This window comes from Dermochelys coriacea, chromosome 4 (assembly GCF_009764565.3).
Source record: "Dermochelys coriacea isolate rDerCor1 chromosome 4, rDerCor1.pri.v4, whole genome shotgun sequence".
Lineage (NCBI taxonomy): Eukaryota > Metazoa > Chordata > Testudines > Dermochelyidae > Dermochelys > Dermochelys coriacea.
This window is the reverse complement of record NC_050071.1, coordinates 53,498,682-53,516,467: the sequence shown is the minus strand read 5'-3', so window position 1 is coordinate 53,516,467 and position 17,786 is coordinate 53,498,682. Positions and strand designations below refer to the sequence as shown.

At 40.8% G+C, this 17,786-nt stretch overlaps 1 protein-coding gene across 14 annotated transcripts in view; it reads left to right on the top strand.

Annotated features, from left to right (window-relative positions):
• MGAT4D (MGAT4 family member D) overlaps nucleotides 1-17,786 on the top strand; it is a 103,118-nt gene that overhangs the window by 71,823 nt on the left and 13,509 nt on the right. For all 14 annotated transcript variants that reach the window (XM_038400429.2, XM_038400425.2, XM_038400430.2 and 11 more), the window contains 4 exons: nucleotides 3,156-3,270; nucleotides 5,880-6,010; nucleotides 11,270-11,377; nucleotides 14,579-14,772. In XM_038400429.2, coding sequence (XP_038256357.1) covers nucleotides 3,156-3,270; nucleotides 5,880-6,010; nucleotides 11,270-11,377; nucleotides 14,579-14,772 — 548 coding nt within the window. The remainder of the gene's footprint in view (nucleotides 1-3,155; nucleotides 3,271-5,879; nucleotides 6,011-11,269; nucleotides 11,378-14,578; nucleotides 14,773-17,786) is intronic.

Below are 17,786 nucleotides of genomic sequence, written 5' to 3'. Positions count from 1 at the left end.
CAGACAATTCGCAAAGCTGATGGATATTCCAATACTTAGATTTACCAAACCAGCATAAAACAGCTTCTATAGTACCTCACTGGTTAGCCAGAAGCCATCAACACAGTTCCTTTAAAGCAACCCAGCCTTAGGCCTCCACCCAGACACCCAAGTCAAATATGATGAGGATTACTGAAAATCTTATTCATCATATAAGAAAGTTCTACCAATCCCAAAGGATTGGACACATTACTTCTCAGGTTAATCAGTATTCCAAATCTTACCCAAATACACGCTTACAGCCAATCCTTATTAACTAAACTAAAATTTATTTAAAAAGGAGAGAGAGAGAGTATTGGTTAAAAGATCAGTATATATACAGACATGAATACAGTTCCTGAGATTCAGATTCACAATGGAGATGTTTCAGAGTAGCAGCCTGTAGTTGCAAAGAGTTCTTTCAGAATTAGTCCATAGGTTATCGTCCAACGTTCATATTCAGGGTGATCCAGATGGGACTGGATATCTGTCTTACAACCCAAGCTTCCCCTGCATGAAGCATCAAGCTGATCAGAGATAAAAAGGATCAGGACCCAAGACATCTATATAGAGTTCCAGGCCTTCTTTTGACAGCTTGGAGTCCTTAGGCGAACAATAGGCAATCATGGAGACTTTGAAGTAGACCTATTTCCTAAGCATCACTGGTAATTAGCTACAGGGATTAACATAAGGCAATTGCCTGTCTTCCACCATTCACAGGTGATTTGCTATACATTTCAAAGAGAGATGAATACAGTAATATCACTATGTTTACAGTTCATTTAAATGTTAGTTTCCTTTTGATCTCTGAATTAATAGAATACAGCATAAACTGGGACTGCTCGATTACATTGTTAACCACTAACAATATATATGTAAACACACAGAAACACAGATATTATCTACCAATATCTCCTTAAAGGTTGAATTGGATGTCTATTAGCCTGCAAGCTGCTTAACCCTTTCTGGCCACGTGTCACAAATGCAAATAAATATTGTAAATAGTCTGAAAAAGTGAAATAATGCTTTACTAAAATGTTTGAAATCTGAACAACTGCCATTTTCCATTTTATTTTGCTGCTTTTTTTATTTTCTCATTTTCTGGTTTCCTTAGTTGAAAACCCAATTTTAAGAACAACCTCACTCATATGAAAGTGCCTCTTTTAATCTATGGAGTACTGATGAACAAAGGAAGATATGCCTGTAGTCTTGTGTTCTGCTGGCTCTCAGGTGTCAGTCCTGACAACTAGACTATACAATTCCACACACACCTCCCATTCATCGCTAAACTTCCTGATCAAGCACTGCACAACCATTGTATTGACTTTCTTTCCCCTTCAACATCATAACAAAGGCATAACAAGAACCAATGGCTGGAAACTGACACATTCAAGGTAGAAGTTAGACACATTTTTAACAGTGAGGGTGATTAACCCCCTGGAACAAACTACCAAGGAAAGTGGTAGATTCTCCATCTCTCGACATCTTCAGATCAAGACTGGATGCCTGTCTGAAAGTTATGTTTAGCCAAATACAAATTAAGGTCTCAATACAAGCGTAAATGGGTGAAATGTAATTGCCTGTGAGGAGGTCAGACTAGCTGATCCAGTGGTCCTATCAGGCTTTAGACTCTATGCAACTTCATCTTAGATCCCTTCCAAACTGACTTCTGCTTTCTCTGCTACTTTAATTGCTCTCATTGAAGTCATTAATGATCTCTTTGTGGCCATATTTCAGGATCTCTACTCATCTTCATCTTCTCTGCTGATTTTTGATGTTGTCAGCCTTCTTCTTCTTCTTCTTCTTCTTCTTCTTGACATCTGATGCCAACTGGGTTTTTGAGATAATGTCCTCCCTTGCTCTTCTTCCTGCCTTTGATAATTCTGTCCATATTTCTCTTGGTGAGTTCTCCTCCTCTCCTCTCTCTGGAGGTTTCCCCAATGCTCTGTCCTTGTCTCCTAGCCATTCTCACTTAATGCCCTGCTTCTAGATAATCTCACTAGCTCATATGTTTTCAGGTGTGATCTCTGAAAAATCTACTTCTCCACTGAATAACTGTCTCCTTACATTGACTCCTGCATCTCATTTTATCTCTGGCATCTCCTCTTGGATGTCTTGTAATCAGTTTAAGCTAATGACGTGGTCAAAGGAGACTCCTCATCTTCCATTCCCAACCACCAATCTTCTTTCACTGTTGACACACCATAATTTCTGTCATCTCAGGGTTATTTTCCCTTCCTCTTTCCTTGTCCCACAAATCCAATCCCTATACAAGTCCTGCTAATTTTTCCTCCCCAACAATTCAAAGTTCCATCATTTTATTTGCATCACTACAGCCAAATCTCTCATTCTGGTATTCATTATATTCTGCCTCAACAACTGCAATAGCCTCTCTCTGACCTCCCAAATGCACACTTTGTCCTCATCAAACCATACAAATTGCAGCTGCTAAAGTCCTTTTCCTTGCCATCAAGTTGATCATGCCACTCTCTTCTGTAAAAAGGCTACCCATCTACCCTTGCATCTAATTTAAGCTTCTTTGCACCAATTTTAAAGCTCTGATTCTGCCCCTTATTGAGCTTTGCAACACCTCTCCCCTTGCTCCACTAGTATTCCCCTGCCATGTCCAGCTGTCTGTTAGCTTATCACACAATTGCCTCCATGTCCTCTCCCATGCAGCCCCATACATGGTACAACCTCCCTGCAAGCTCATCTGCAAAGCTCTACCCCATTCACATTAGAAGTCTCTCTAAAAGAGTCACTTCTACCATGCTTCTTACAATGAATGGAGATTATTTTTATATAAAATGTTATTGTTTCCCTTACCTTAACCTCCGTTTGTTTGTCTATTTATCCTTAGATTTTTCCTTAGAGCTCTTAAGACAGGGACTCATGCTTTCTTGAATATCTGGAAAGAGCTTAGCATGTTATGGGTACTACTGTAAAACAAATATTTGTGTGATTCTGAGATGGGGCTCTTTTGAGAAGACTAGAGAAATCACTATCATGTACTAGAGTCTGGCACATCCCAGTCACATACTTAACAGCAATAAAACAAAATATATAATGTATACGTATTGAGATAACCTCCTCTCTGTAAGCAAGAAAAACATCGGTTTCACTGTTCTTTTTTTCAGCTAGAAGATGATATTGTAGCAAAACCTCAGTACATTCAGAAAATAAAAACCTTTGCTCTTAAACAGCCCTCTGATGAGTGGATGATTCTTGAATTCTCTCAGCTTGGATTTATTGGTAAGTGTTGCAGCTTCAGCAGGATCACTAGCATACAGCTCAAACTCGGAGGTGCACTACTAATGTAAATTTTACATGGAATTGTGTTTCAACCCCTGGATGGGCTAATCCCAAAACCTCCCTCATTCTCTAGGAAATGCTACAACCATGTTAGACTCCCAATCTATGTTCAGAGTCTCTCATTGTCCATGCTGTATGGCACTAAGCCTGTAGGCATTATGCTTATAGTGCAGGATCCTATTAACCCAAGATCCAGTCACATTGTATTCATTCCCACAGGGAAAAGAGGTCCTGCCATGTTCCCAGCTCCTTTTTAACTGTCTACACACTTAACTGGACCCAGGAGTCAGCCCCTCCCTCCAAGACTGACAATTTGCACAATAATTTAATGTGTGGCAGGCTTCCAAAGATGCTTATTGGGATGGATAGAGCCTTTATTTGCAATTATGTAACTTACTCTGTTGAGAGATGGGAAACATGGGTAGGAAGTGGTCCCAGGGATGGTGGGGGTGCAGCTGCATAGCACCCCAAGGTGCAGAACATAGCTGCCCATCATCGAGCCCTGGATCAGAACTTGGTGGAGAGGGTGGGCCTAGATACCTAACCCATTCCCAAAAACCAGGAGATCAACAGAAGGCTTTATCTTGACAGAGAGTCCATCTGGGGAAGACCCTGACTGTTCAAGGGCCCAAATCCCCAAAGTGCCCATATTAAGGCAAAAGCCTTTGGGGAAGCTGAAGGACATAACTATAACAAAAAGATGTGACCACCTGCTGCACCCCTGCCTGACCTCTTTGCAGCACTGGTAGTGAGTGTTCCGCTTTTACACATGTATACTTCAACATGCAAAGGTTTCTATATGTCAATTGATGATCACATAGCAATTCTTAAAAATTCAAGATTAAAAATAAAATGCAGCCCCTTTGCAAATCTATTTTAAATTTTTTAAAACATTTTTTGAAGCTGTGTATTCTTGTTATGGCACAACCAGAATGAAGCTCTAGAAGTAATTTTAAGTGGGTTAGATTGCCAAAATGTCAATGGGCCGTATTCTGCCTTTAGCTCCAATTGATTTCAAGTCAATGGACTTTGACTCATTGTCAGTGGGAGCTATGCAAACTCATCCAAAGGTAAAACTTGGCCCATTGGTTGTTAGTGCCCTTTGAATTTGTGCATTAAATCAGCTAAGTCATCATAAATTAGGAGTTGTTTGTTTTGCTTTAATAACTGTTAGTATAACTGAACTATCTGACAACATGGTGGTGAGTAATCACAAAATATACATATTATGAGCAAACAACATTCTCAAGTTTAACAGTCTAGAAATATGAACAATGGGTAATTCAAAACTGATTTTGTTTCAACAAACATATTGAACTGCATCCTGCTCCTGAATGTTGTGCAGAGGAAGCAAACTTGTAGACAAATCTATTGTGGTGCCATATGGGAGGGAAATGTCTATGCAGGATGCTTTCCTGGTCCATTTAGCTGCCTTCAGCTATCCTGCAAAGCAGGGAAATGAGACATTGGCTGGGGCTGGGAGTGAAGGTGGTGTGGGTTAAACTGATATGAGTCTCCACACAGACAGTTGTACCAGTTTAACTAAATCCATTTAAGATTACACCTTTAGCTAAACTGGTTCAACTTTGGCTATGACTGCCTTATAGCAACATACACTGTACATTCCCCTAGCACGGATATAGATAGCAGCATAAATGGTGAGGCACTGCTTAGGTGAAGAGAGTTAAGACATGCCTGAACCTCAGGGTATGTACTCTACACTGTTCAATACACTCCCAAGTAGGTGCCTTCCATTGCCAGAGCCTTTCCCTGCCCAGGAGATGCTCCAGCAGCAACCTGCAGTAGATAATGGTTCCAGCATTGGGGAGCTGCTGGAGTCTTTCCCTGCTGCCCCAGAGTCTTTTACTGTGGCATGCAGCTACACACAGCAGTGTGGATGCAGCCTGCTTTTTCCTGTGGATTGTAGCTACACATACACCACATGCCGCTGCCAGCAAAGATAAGGCTGGAACATGTAGACCAGGCCTAATCCTGCAAGTGCTGTATTCCCATCTAGCATCAACTCCAACACTTAACACAGTTTTAAAGGTGTTTAACTGCATCTACAGTACGTGCTAACAGATGTTTCATGAATGGGATTAGTAAACCGGAGATGAATTGGTTTGTTTTGTTTTTTTTGTTTAAATCATTCTCTTTCCTTGTTTAGACACAATTTATGGGTGAAAGCCTGACCCCACTGATGGGAGGTTCCCCCACCATGGGAGGTTCCAACAAACATATTAAGGAAAATCATGGAAGCTCCTTCACTGGAGGCTGGATAGGCTTCAAAAGGAGGCTGGATAGCCATCTGTCTTGGATGGTTTAGACCCAACAAATTCTGCATCTTGGCGGGAGGTTAAACTACATGACCCTTGTGGTCCCTTCTAATCCTATGGTTCTGTGATTCTTATGGTAAAACTTCTGTTAAGTTCAGTAGGGTCTGGGTTCTACCCTATGTGTTTGGGTGCAGGAAGAAAACATGGGCTGTAGTGATATGCAACAGGACTAAACATGACTGAAATGTGTGATTTCTTTTATTTTGTTTTCAGGAAAGTTGTTTAGGACTAAAGATTTACCACTCATAGTAGAATTCTTTTTAATGTTCTACAAAGATAAGCCCATAGACTGGCTTCTAGACCACTTACTCTGGGTTAAAGTATGCAGTCCAGAAAAGGATCCAGTAAGTACTTCCGTATTTTATGACAACAAAATAAATTATATTATAAATCACAGGTAATACATGATTCAGTTTCAAAAACAGAAAAGTAAAAATCCCTAAAACACATTTATGCAGTTTGGAATTTGTAAACAGTTGTTGGGGATTGTACTGTAATGTGATTCAAAGTATAATTTAACTGAACTACTAGCTTGGACATCTTGTGTTAATAGTTTGTTTGATTTCATTCCCTGATGAAGTAAGCATACACAACTATATTATTAACCAGTAAAAGCAATGTTTGCTACTTAATATATGCTATGGCAACATGGGAACTAAAATGGCAAGAACAAAGATTAAAAGTTAACATCAAACTATTAAATTTTTCCTTCTAAGAAACCTAATAAGGAAAAATAAGAATTTAGGTTCTAGTACTATAGATGGCTTGTGTGGGCAGACTTTTGCATTTACATGAAGCTCCACTGATTTTAATGGGGCTTCTTATGGGTTCAGGAGTTTTCCTGTATAGTCAATTGCAGAATTAGAGCCTTATGTAGCATATTGTATTGAGACTTAGCATTTGATTTCATAGTATTTTCAGACTGCTAGGATACTTAAGATAAAATTTATGCATTACGAATCAACACCTTAGTTTATTAAAACAACCAGTTTTAAAATCTAATTTGTTTGAAACTGTTCATGCTATTTACCTTTTATATTTCCCTCTGTCTAGAAGTGGAAGACTGGTTTGTTTCTAGTCTGTTTCACTGTCTGGTCTCATGAGTTAGGAAAAGGCTGTAGTATTTGTTTGCAAATAATGCAGGGAAGTAGTTAGAGCAAAACCAACCTAATGTACCTGTTTTAACTGAAACTGAAATAAACAGTTCCAGGTAATATTGGAGAAGGTGCCATTTCTAGAGTTCCAAATGTTTCCAATAGCATTTTAACTGTGTGATTCGTTAAAATAGTTCTATTTTTACACTCCTTTTCACTTGTTTAGATGGCGCTTGAGTGTGTTCGCTAACTCCCACACTTACACAGCCTGTGGTGCCTTTTGTCACCAATCATGGCCTTCTTAGATCCTGGGCTAGGTTAAGCTCTCATGAAAAGGACTGCTGACTACACTGCAGGGGGGGCAACAAGAGGTTTCCCTCCACCCTAGTTTTTAGAGGACATTTACTTGAGAATAGGATAATGACAGTTCTCACTCTTTGTGGGGTTTTTTAAAGTGTTTTGCATGTGTATTTATTTTTTGTTGGTATGAGTGGAAAATGACTCCACGTGAGAAAGATATGGGATGTGTAAACGGGTGAGTGAAGAGAGTTGAGCAAGTGGGCTTAAAAAGACTCATTACGATGATATGCTGTAGGGAAGATGAGCTTTGGGGATGGCAAAAGGTGGTTTGTTTTATGCTCCACCAGTATAAAGAGGACTTAAAACTGCCTCAAGGAGGCAGCTGAGGATTCCCCCAGCATGGCGTTTCACACTCCCCACTTAAGCATAGGAGGAACCAAGATTTTACTCCAGTCATCCTGGGCTGGCAATCCTGGAGCTCTAATTTATCCAAAGACTGAAGCGGCCCCAATCTGCGTCTGATGCACCAACAAGGGGTGATGGAAAGATGTTATAATATCACCTCTTCCCCCTCCATATTCCTCAGATGTGCTGAGCTCAGCTCCTAAGGATGAGCCCTTAGTTTTCATTAAAAAAAAAAAGTTGGTAGCCCTTAAGTTTGTGAATCATACATAAACCAGGAAGATAAAATAGCATGTTTCTCTGCTTCTGTGTTTGCTTCAAGTTGGCAAAAGTAGAGTGATGACGACAAGTTTCTAGTGAGTTTCACATCTGCTATTCAAAATTCTGTGCGTTGCAGTGAAGCTGTCAAGTCAAGTCAATTGCATGCTGCTGTTGCAAGAGGAATGAGCAGCCTCAGAGGCCGCTATTTACAAGAATGCCACAAACAAGGAGGGGTACAGTAGGACAGACGGCCTTTCCCCCCAGCAGCAGCTAATAAGCTGGTATGAAAGACGGAGACTTCAACCAGGGTTAAGGGAAAGACTCTGAAAGTAACTCCAACACTTTCCCTTTCCAAGCAACTGGAATTCTTACTAGTGTGTTGCCCCAGCCTCTCCACCTCTGGTTGGTATGTTTAATCATCTGGCCAATAGGTTAAGTACATGTTTCCATCCCTAGCAGTTTGTTTAGGAGCCATTGTAGAAGCAACCATATATTTTCACTAAATGTTGGTGAATTTGGGCAGCCATCAGGTCCATGGGCACTTCAGGAACTTAATCAAATCTGCCTTTAAAAGTGAATGGAAAGGTTCATATAATTTTATGGAAGTTCAGGTCCTTTGAGGATGAGTCAGTAGCTCTCCAAATTCCCACCCACAAGGATCTAAAGGGGTGGGTGGGTGGGTGTGCGTATGTGTGTGTACACTTCTGAATCTTCTAGACAGATGGAGCAGGGAATGGAGTGCCATGGTGTGAATTTTCCTCTTACCATTATAACTCAGGTTATTATGGGAAGGAGAGAACTGGCTGCAGCAACATGAAATTTGTTGATAAAGTAGGTGCCAAAAGCATCATAGCAACAGAAAGGATGCAAGTTGCACTGAGGGAGGGTGCCCAGACAGTAGATGTGAAAAATCGGGACGGGGGTGAGGAGTAATAGGAGCCTATATAAGAAAAAGACCCAAAAATTGGGACTGTCCCTATAAAATCGGGATATCTGGTCACCCTACACTGAGGAGAAGACACAAAGCCTGGCTCATCACAGATGATATACCCTCAGTGTAAGGATAGCAATAAGTACACTCACTGAAGTGGAGGGAGACTAATGGGAGCTGACATTTAAAAACAAGAACAACAACAAAAACCAGCCCAAAACCTCAAATCACTCTGCAGTCCTCCAGAAAAACATCTCAGGGTAAATTGGTTATCTAATCAAATTGATATTTAAATGTCACTGAGGCATATATAAATTAAGGTTACATTCACAGTGTGATTGGAACAAATATGTTGGTTGTCTCCCATTTTCTCCCCTGGATGCTGAGGATTGCAAGGATCTTAATTGAACTTCAGTACAAGTTAGAGTAGACTCACTATTCCTATAACGCAGTGGTTCTCAACCGGGAGTCTATCGCCCCGTGGAGGTCTGTGAGCCATTTGGGGCTGGGGGTGCAAGGCCCCATGGCTGAAGCCTCAAGCCCCGGTGCCCCCCACGGGGCTGATATCAGGAGCTGAAGCCTGGAGCCCCAGTATCCCCCATGGGGCTAAAACACACAGCTTCTAGCTACCTCCCTGCCTCCATCCTGAACTACCCTCTGCTTGCATATAGCTCCTAGCTATCCCCTGCCTGCATTCTGAGTGGTTTTCAAACTTTTTAAGATGAGCCCTCCTCTTTGAGTTATAATTTTTGGTTGCACCCCTGTCCCCACAACCCAGACAAGCTGGGTGGCCTGCTGAGGTGTGGCCCGTGGTAGAGGTGGCATTCCCTCCTGGGCCCTAGTGTGTGGAACTGGCCTGAGTCCTGCCAGGCCCTGTCCCCTGTCCCAAATAGAAGTCAAATTATGCCTATGCCCAAAGGCCCCACCCCTACCTGGTGGTCAGAGCCCCAAGTCCTCTCCCCACCCCCACACACACTCTGGCCCTGGATTTTAATAGCATGTTGTGGGGTGGGAGGAGGGGTCTGAAAGAAAAAGGTTGAGAAACCCTGCTATAGTGTATCATGCTCTAACTTTGCACACAGCACACCCTAGGCTGGGATCCTACGCCTACTGAGGATTCCTCTATGATTGCAATATCCTCATAAGTTGCTTTAAGGTGGTTAAATCCCTTTTGCATTGCTGCAGTGGCACAAAAAGGGACTTATTGGGGACCGAGGTTCTGGTGTGGTATTTTGTAGTTACTGTGATTATGGTAAAATATTGTATAGCTACACGCTGATTCCACCAGCAGGGACAATAACATGTCACAATTGTATCTTTTTGTTTGAAAAGTATAGCACCCTTTTCTAAAGAAACAGGGGCCAGTGTACTGATTTGCATTCACTCCCCTTTTCTAGCATTGTTTTATTGAACATCTGCTTTAGCCGCAAATATAAAAACACTTTTTTCTATTTATATGCCCTCAGCTATCTTTGTGTATCTAATTAGTACTTCGATAAGAGCCATAAATCCCATCTGAGATTTTGCATTTGAGCTAGTTAGATGCAGCTTTTCCATCCCTTTTCACTTTAACTAGTACTGATAGAACTTACATAACACCTTTAATCTATAGCGCTCAAAACACTTTACAAGGTTGGTTAAATATTATCATGCCCATTTTAAAGATGTGGAAACTGGGGTACAGGGAGATTAAGTGACTTACCAGGGTTGCACAGTGATTCAGTGATGAGCTGAGAGTAGAACCCAGGGCTTCTGCCTGTAGTCTTGTGCTTTATTCTATTTAGGTCATGAGGCTTCCTTATATTTATCATTAAGGCCTACTATATTTAGTGTATCAAACTGCACTGCTGTTTACATTCAGAACACAAATCACTTTTAGGGGATATTCTCATATCTGAGAAAACACACGGATGGAACAAGACATTGTAGAAATTCTTACTGAACGGCAGTTACTTGCATTTCCCAGTTTGTTACTTAATTGTCCGAAATTACACCTAAATTAGAACAGTAAGATTTAAACCCAATGCTTGAGAGCTCCATGTCATTTTCAGGATGATCCAGCATAATGTTGTAACAATTTCCTGTATCAAACACAACAGAAAGAGCCAGGAGTGGAAAAGTGACCAGGATCTACAACAAGATGGTTAATGCAGATTATGAGCTGTTTGGTAAAAGTGGTATGATGAGCTCAAAAAGCGAACTGAATGTTTTCAGACAGAACCTGCAATAAAATACAACTAAACTTGTGCTAGGATTACATTCCTCCACACTTTAGACAGAAATATAGATAGGAAAGTGGTCTTTAGTTGATTTGTCCTATTGTTCTTTCTTTGACCAAAAAAACCCCAAACAAAACCTAATAACATTCAAACGTTCAGAGAGAATAGAGGTTTAAGTGAAGAGTTCCAATTCTGCCTTATGTGAATGGTTCTTAAGGAGTCTCACTGCAGTCATTGGGATATTCACCAAAGGATTACTTTTGTGAATATGGATTGCAGGACAAAGCCTGTAGCTATAGCTATGTAATGAAATTGAATTACTGATGGTAGGACGGATCCCTTTGTTGTTGAGGGGGAAAAAATTCATACACATGACCCTTTTTATTTCCTTTCCAGAAACATTGTGAACAGCAAAAGGCCTATTTACGTATCCGTTCTAAGCCATCTCTTTTTCAGCACGTGGGAATTCATTCATCTTTGGCTGGGAAAATACAGAATTTAAAAGTAAGACTCTTAAAATTTTTTCCACTATATTTCTAAATTATTTGTGTGAATTCTGACTTGTTTGCTTTTTGAACCGAAAAACATTGTGTATTTGTGATAAATTTCATGTACCAGAAGTGCAGATTAATGGAGGAGAGAGATGAGAGGACCATATTAATTTGTAATCTGAACTGAATGGGGGAAATACACTCACAGGACATATTAGGATATCTTCCCTGAGTCTGGGCTTTCAATTAATTAGTAGTAGTAGTACCATCATAGTGCCCAGGATCCCTCGGGATGGATCACGGATCATTGTACTAGGCAACGTACAGACACACCAAAAAGACAGTTCCTGCCCCAAAGTGTTCACAATCTAAATATAAAACAAGAGACAACAGAAGGATACAGACAAATGGGGAAGTATAAGGAAACAGTGAGACAGTATTGGTCAGCAGAATAAGTCGTGGTTTGAGGACACCAGCATCCTAACTGTTGTCAATATTTTTGTAGGCATCATGGCAAAGGAAAGTTTTGAAGAGGGATGTGAAGGAGGATAATGAGGTAGCTTTGCAGATGTTTGAGGAGCTACCTCCTAACTGTGAGGGGTGGCATGGTAGAAAGCACAAAAGTCTTTGTTTGAAACTTTAACAAGTAGGCAATGGAGATTGGCCTCAGGAGCTGAGCAGAGGCTGGAGTCAACATCTCAATAGTTAATGGAAGATGATAGGTAGGGACTGACCATGAAGGGCATGGAAAGTGAAGACATGTATGTTAGAGATAGAGCAGGAGGACCCAGAGGCAGATTGAGTAGATGGGCTTCTTTATTGTGGTACTTGTTCCCCTCGACCCAATTGTCAAGTAAACACTGAATTAATTATAGCACACTCTTTTTATCTAAGTTAGTATGTAAATACCTGCATTTACTACAACACCCCCAAAACCCTTATAGAGTAATATGTATGCCTACACAATGAATATTAATAGCTATATACTGAATATAATTTTCCCCACCCCTGTTTACTGTTTACAGCATTAAGCATATTCTACAGGCATTTTTACTTTGAAAATACATTTCTTTGCAAAAAATGCAGCCACGAATTCCCTTAATCAGCAGTTTTCAGGGAAGGGCGGAATGGGCCATGACCCCAAGCTTGAAGGGAGGGGGAGATAACACTGCTTTATACAATAAGTATCCTTTAGATCCCCACATTCCTTATGCAACTGCAATGCTTATCAATCCTTAACAAGCAGAAGGGAAGGGAAAAGGGTAGCAACTTTATCTAGCAAGCGAAGAGACGGTGTGTGCCTGCGCCTATTCCCTATTACCATGCTAGCAGTTACCCAGGTCTTTACTTAACCCGTACATACCCCACCAATGTAATTTGTCTCCCCTTTTATCATGTAAAATATAGTGGAGGGATTCAAAGATAAAGGTGATGTGGTCAACGTGGCAAGCTAGGAAAATGATCATTACAGTAGCATTTTGAATGGATATGAGTGGGGCATTTGCCAAGGGAAGAATGTTACAGTAATCAAGATATGAGATGAGAGCCTAGTGAGAATTTTCACTCTGTGGATGGATAAGAAAAAAACTTATCTTAGAGATGTTATGCTGAAAGAATCTGCAAGATTTAGACGTAGCCTGGATGTGATGACCTAGAGAGAAGTCCAAGTCAAAGATAACTCCCAGCTTACCGGACTGGGTGGCGGGCAGAATGGTGGTGTTGTCCACAATGATCGAGAAAGGAGGTAGATGGCAGGAGATGGGGAGGGTAGAGAAGAGTTTCTGTTTTAGCCATGTTGAACTTGAGCTGATGTCTAGACATCCATGAGATGTCAGTGAGACAAGCTGAGATTTTAGTTTGGACAGGAGGAGATGGGTCTGGAGTAGAGAGGTAGATCTGAGAGTCATCAGTGTAGAGATGGCAGTTGAATTTGTGTTCGCAGATGAGATTATGTAGCGATAAGGTGTAAAGGGAGAAGAGAAGGGTACCAAGGACCCCCTCTGGAGCCCCCACAGAAAGTTGGAGGGGGGGACAAAGCAGGTCTTCCTACACACAAGGAGTGATTAGAGAGGTAGGAGAAGAAGGAGAGGACAGAGTCACAAAAGCCAAAGGAAGACAATATTTCAAGAGGAGCATGGTCAGTTGTGTTGAAGGCAGCCGAAAGGTCAAGGAGAGTGAGGATGGAGTACTGATCCTGAGCTTTGGCTAGGAAGAGGTCATAAGAGACTTTAATGAGACCTGTTTCAGAGGAGTGCAAGGGGTGAAAGCTGAAATGGAGAGGGTCTTGGGTGGAATTTGGGAAGAGGAACTCCTGACAGCAATTGTATACAAAGCATTTAATGAGCTTAGAGATGAAAGGGAGATGAGATGGTATTTGGAGAGGCACATGAGGTCAAGAGTGGGTTTTTCAATTACAGTGTCCTACTACAAAAACAATCAGAGACTCTTCTGCTTAAACTGGGGGAAAACACCTACTCAGGGAGGCCACCTTTATTAGGTCTAGATCATCTCAGATCCACAGTAGTCATATGCAAATACTGTCTCAAGAGACTCTGGAATGGCTACATAAACAGTGCAAATAATACAAACTAGCATAGGGCTTGATTTCTAGTCTACCCACAAAGGTTCTCCTGAGGTTCCTGAGGAAATGGAGAGATTGCTTCTGGTAGCCTTTCCTCCTTAGATACTGGCCATTCCTTATACGCTCCCCCCTATTAGTAATGCAGCACAGGTCTGTATTGCCTGTGATATACCTCCTCCCATAAAGCAGTTGTTCTCACCATATAAGAGCACTTAAGTACAAGACTTCAAGAGTTCAGTCAGTGCTGTATGATTACATAAAAATCACCATACTGGATCAGACCAATGGTTTGTGTAGTCCACTTGTCTCTGACAGTGGCCTATACCAGATGTTACAGAAGAAGGTATAATGGGCAATTATGGGACAGCCTGCCCTTTGGAAAAGCTTCTACATCATTTAGGAAATGATCGATAAAGCTTATAGTTACACAACTTATTGTTGAGTTTAGTGGTTTCACTGAAGGAGCTCCCATAAATATGGATGCAATATTTAAAACCTAAATGTATCATTTTATATGAAAATAGTTCAGATAATAACTCTTCATTTTCTATAACAGCCCTCTGTGATCTAAGATATTTGAACACTGAATTATGAGTCTTTATATGTGATATTGTTTCTCTTTGTGTCTACCAGGATAAAGATTTTGGCAAAAACATGCTACATAAAGCACATGTTAACCCCCCTGCAAAAGTGACTACTAGCCTAAGAATATTCCAGCATTATACTTTGGAAAAGGCTTATGAAGGAATGGACTGTTTTTGGGCTTTTTCTCCAGTGGCTGGAGATTATATCTTATTCACTTTTTTACAGCCATTGAAAGTAGAAGGGTAAGTACTAAATGATATGGTAAGATACTTGTACCCGGTTTTGAATCCTGTCAAGATTACCAATTCTCTATTGCTTGAGTATCCACAAACTGCCAATTTAAATAAGTCTGCTATACCCCTTTCCTCTTTTTTTAACGCTTTCCCTGAAACACACTTCTTCCTTAAAAGCTTATGAATTCTAGACTTCTCACAGGAATGAAAATTAAATAGTTAACAAAGAAACAAAAATAAGTGTAAACCCTAGGGTGAAAACAGTGAAAAACAACTGATTGAGTGATGACACTATTATGCTTATAAGAGGCACATGGGATTTTTTTCAGGGGAAAAGGCAATACACCGCGTTTATTGGAGATACAATAATTAGCATATGCATTTAATCGCACATGCGCATGCGCACGCGCAAACGCACACACACAGTCCTGCCAGTCGATGTTATAGTTACCAGTCCAGAGTCCGGATCAATCTATTGGCCAGCTAGGTTGATCACAGGTAGAGAAGAGCTGGGTTCTGTCGGTCACAACACAATGCTCTGGGGAAGTCTTGTCAGGATGAATCCAAAGTTTCATGGCAAAGAATCCTATTTACATAGTGATCTTCCTTCATTGGGATCAATGAGTTTTGCACTCTCATGCTGTAATCAATTGCCGTTCGATGAATGCTTGTTTTTTTACATTGTTCTTATTTTTTATTAGCCTTTTAGGGAGTTGCCCCATGCTGGTTTTGATCAGTTATTTTGTGCCCATTGATGGGTGCCTGCCACATCTTTTAGAGTCGTCAATTTGCCTTCCTCTGACATCTCAATGGGGCATGTTGCAATCTTTTACTTATTTCAAAATGCTAAACCTACAACAAAGTGGTGACCCTAAAGGTATGTTACTGCCTTGAAATCAGCTTCAGACACAAGATTCTTGCTGATGCATCTTTACCAATGGCTCATTAGGCCATTTCTTTCTGCTTTCAGAAAAGGTGGCTGGCACAATATGGTCAAATCATACATCAATACATTTAATGCATGCTACATGATTATTCTTTATCTTTTATTCTAAATTATACAAAATACAAATATAAAATCCTACTACTACAACACATCTTGGCAGTTCTAAAGTTTTTGTGTTAATTTTTGTTGCTTTGTCGCTTTCCCCTTATGATTTAGTTTATACTTCTTTGTGAGAAAGACTAGAGTTCATATGCCTTAAGGAAGAAATGTTGGAGGAGGGAGGTGAGAGCCTGGGCAAGGACCTTGTGTCTGCTTCTGAATTTATTGAAATCATTGAATTAAATGTAGCTGCAACAACATAACATTATTGTGAGATCAGAATCAAGATTCTTGTATTTTGTCTGGCTTGTAAACATTTCTAATATATTTTATGCTATATACTAATATTTTAAAATAATATATGGTTATGAATTTCCAATATATACCACATATTTAAGTTTCTTAAAATACAAATTTTATAACTTTTAAAACAGAGTTTTAGCGGTGAAATGCAGTTTGGTCTAAGAGCATAGTTTCTCCCAACACTGGGGTGCATTGGCAACACTTTCCGGTGTTGCCAGGAATATTAGGAATGCTTGCAGTGATGTGAATATAAATTAAAATTGAACAAGGATTTCTTTAACTTATACCATTCTACTAGTCACCTTTGGCAGCTTGTGCCATTTTTTAATTGGACTGGGGTGTTGTTGGTTGGAGAACAGAGCAGTGGGCAAGGGATTTTTCAAACTCTGCAGGAGGGCCAGGACAGGTGCTCCTGTTCTGCGTGTCTCCTGTGTGCAGGTGGGAAGTTCTTCCTCTGCAGATATTAGGAAATGAACTTCCAAAGATTCAGGAGATCCTAGAGACATGCTCTAAGAGTGGGTCCCCACTTAAATTAGATCCTTGTTGAAATGCTTAATTAGCTGAGCTGCAGTCCTGCCCTTTCAATGATGAAACAGGAATTGTCAGAACAGATCAGACCAGCAGTCCCTCTAATCCAATATGCTATTCCTGAGTGTGGCCACTTCCAGATACATCTTTAGAGTGCAGGAAAGCCCATAGCAAACGACTGTGGAATAACCTATTTACAGAGAGAGATTCTTCCTAGCCCCTTAAATTAGTAGAAAGAAAAGGAGTACTTGTGGCACCTTAGAGACTAACAAATTTATTAGAGCATAAGCTTTCGTGAGCTACAGCTCACTTCATCGGATGCATTCCGTGGAAAAAACAGAGGAGAGATTTATATACACACACACAGAGAACATGAAACAATGGGTTTATCATACACACTGTAAGGAGAGTGATCACTTAAGATAAGCCATCACCAGCAGCGGCGGGGGGGAGGGGGGAAAGGAGGAAAACCTTTCATGGTGACAAGCAAGGTAGGCTAATTCCAGCAGTTAACAAAAATATCAGAGGAACAGTGGGGGGTGGGGTGGGAGGGAGAAATACCATGGGGAAATAGTTTTACTTTGTGTAATGACTCATCCATTCCCAGTCTCTATTCAAGCCTAAGTTAATTGTATCCAGTTTGCAAATTAATTCCAATTCAGCAGTCTCTCGTTGGAGTCTGTTTTTGAAGCTTTTTTGTTGAAGTATAGCCACTCTTAGGTCTGTGATCGAGTGACCAGAGAGATTGAAGTGTTCTCCAACTGGTTTTTGAATGTTATAATTCTTGACGTCTGATTTGTGTCCATTCATTCTTTTACGTAGAGACTGTCCAGTTTGGCCAATGTACATGGCAGAGGGGCATTGCTGGCACATGATGGCATATATCACATTGGTAGATGCGCAGGTGAACGAGCCTCTGATAGTGTGGCTGATGTGATTAGGCCCTATGATGGTGTCCCCTGAATAGATATGTGGACAGAGTTGGCAACGGGCTTTGTTGCAAGGATAGGTTCCTGGGTTAGTGGTTCTGTTGTGTGGTGTGTGGTTGCTGGTGAGTATTTGCTTCAGATTGGGGGGCTGTCTGTAAGCAAGGACTGGTCTGTCTCCCAAGATCTGTGAGAGTGATGGGTCGTCCTTCAGGATAGGT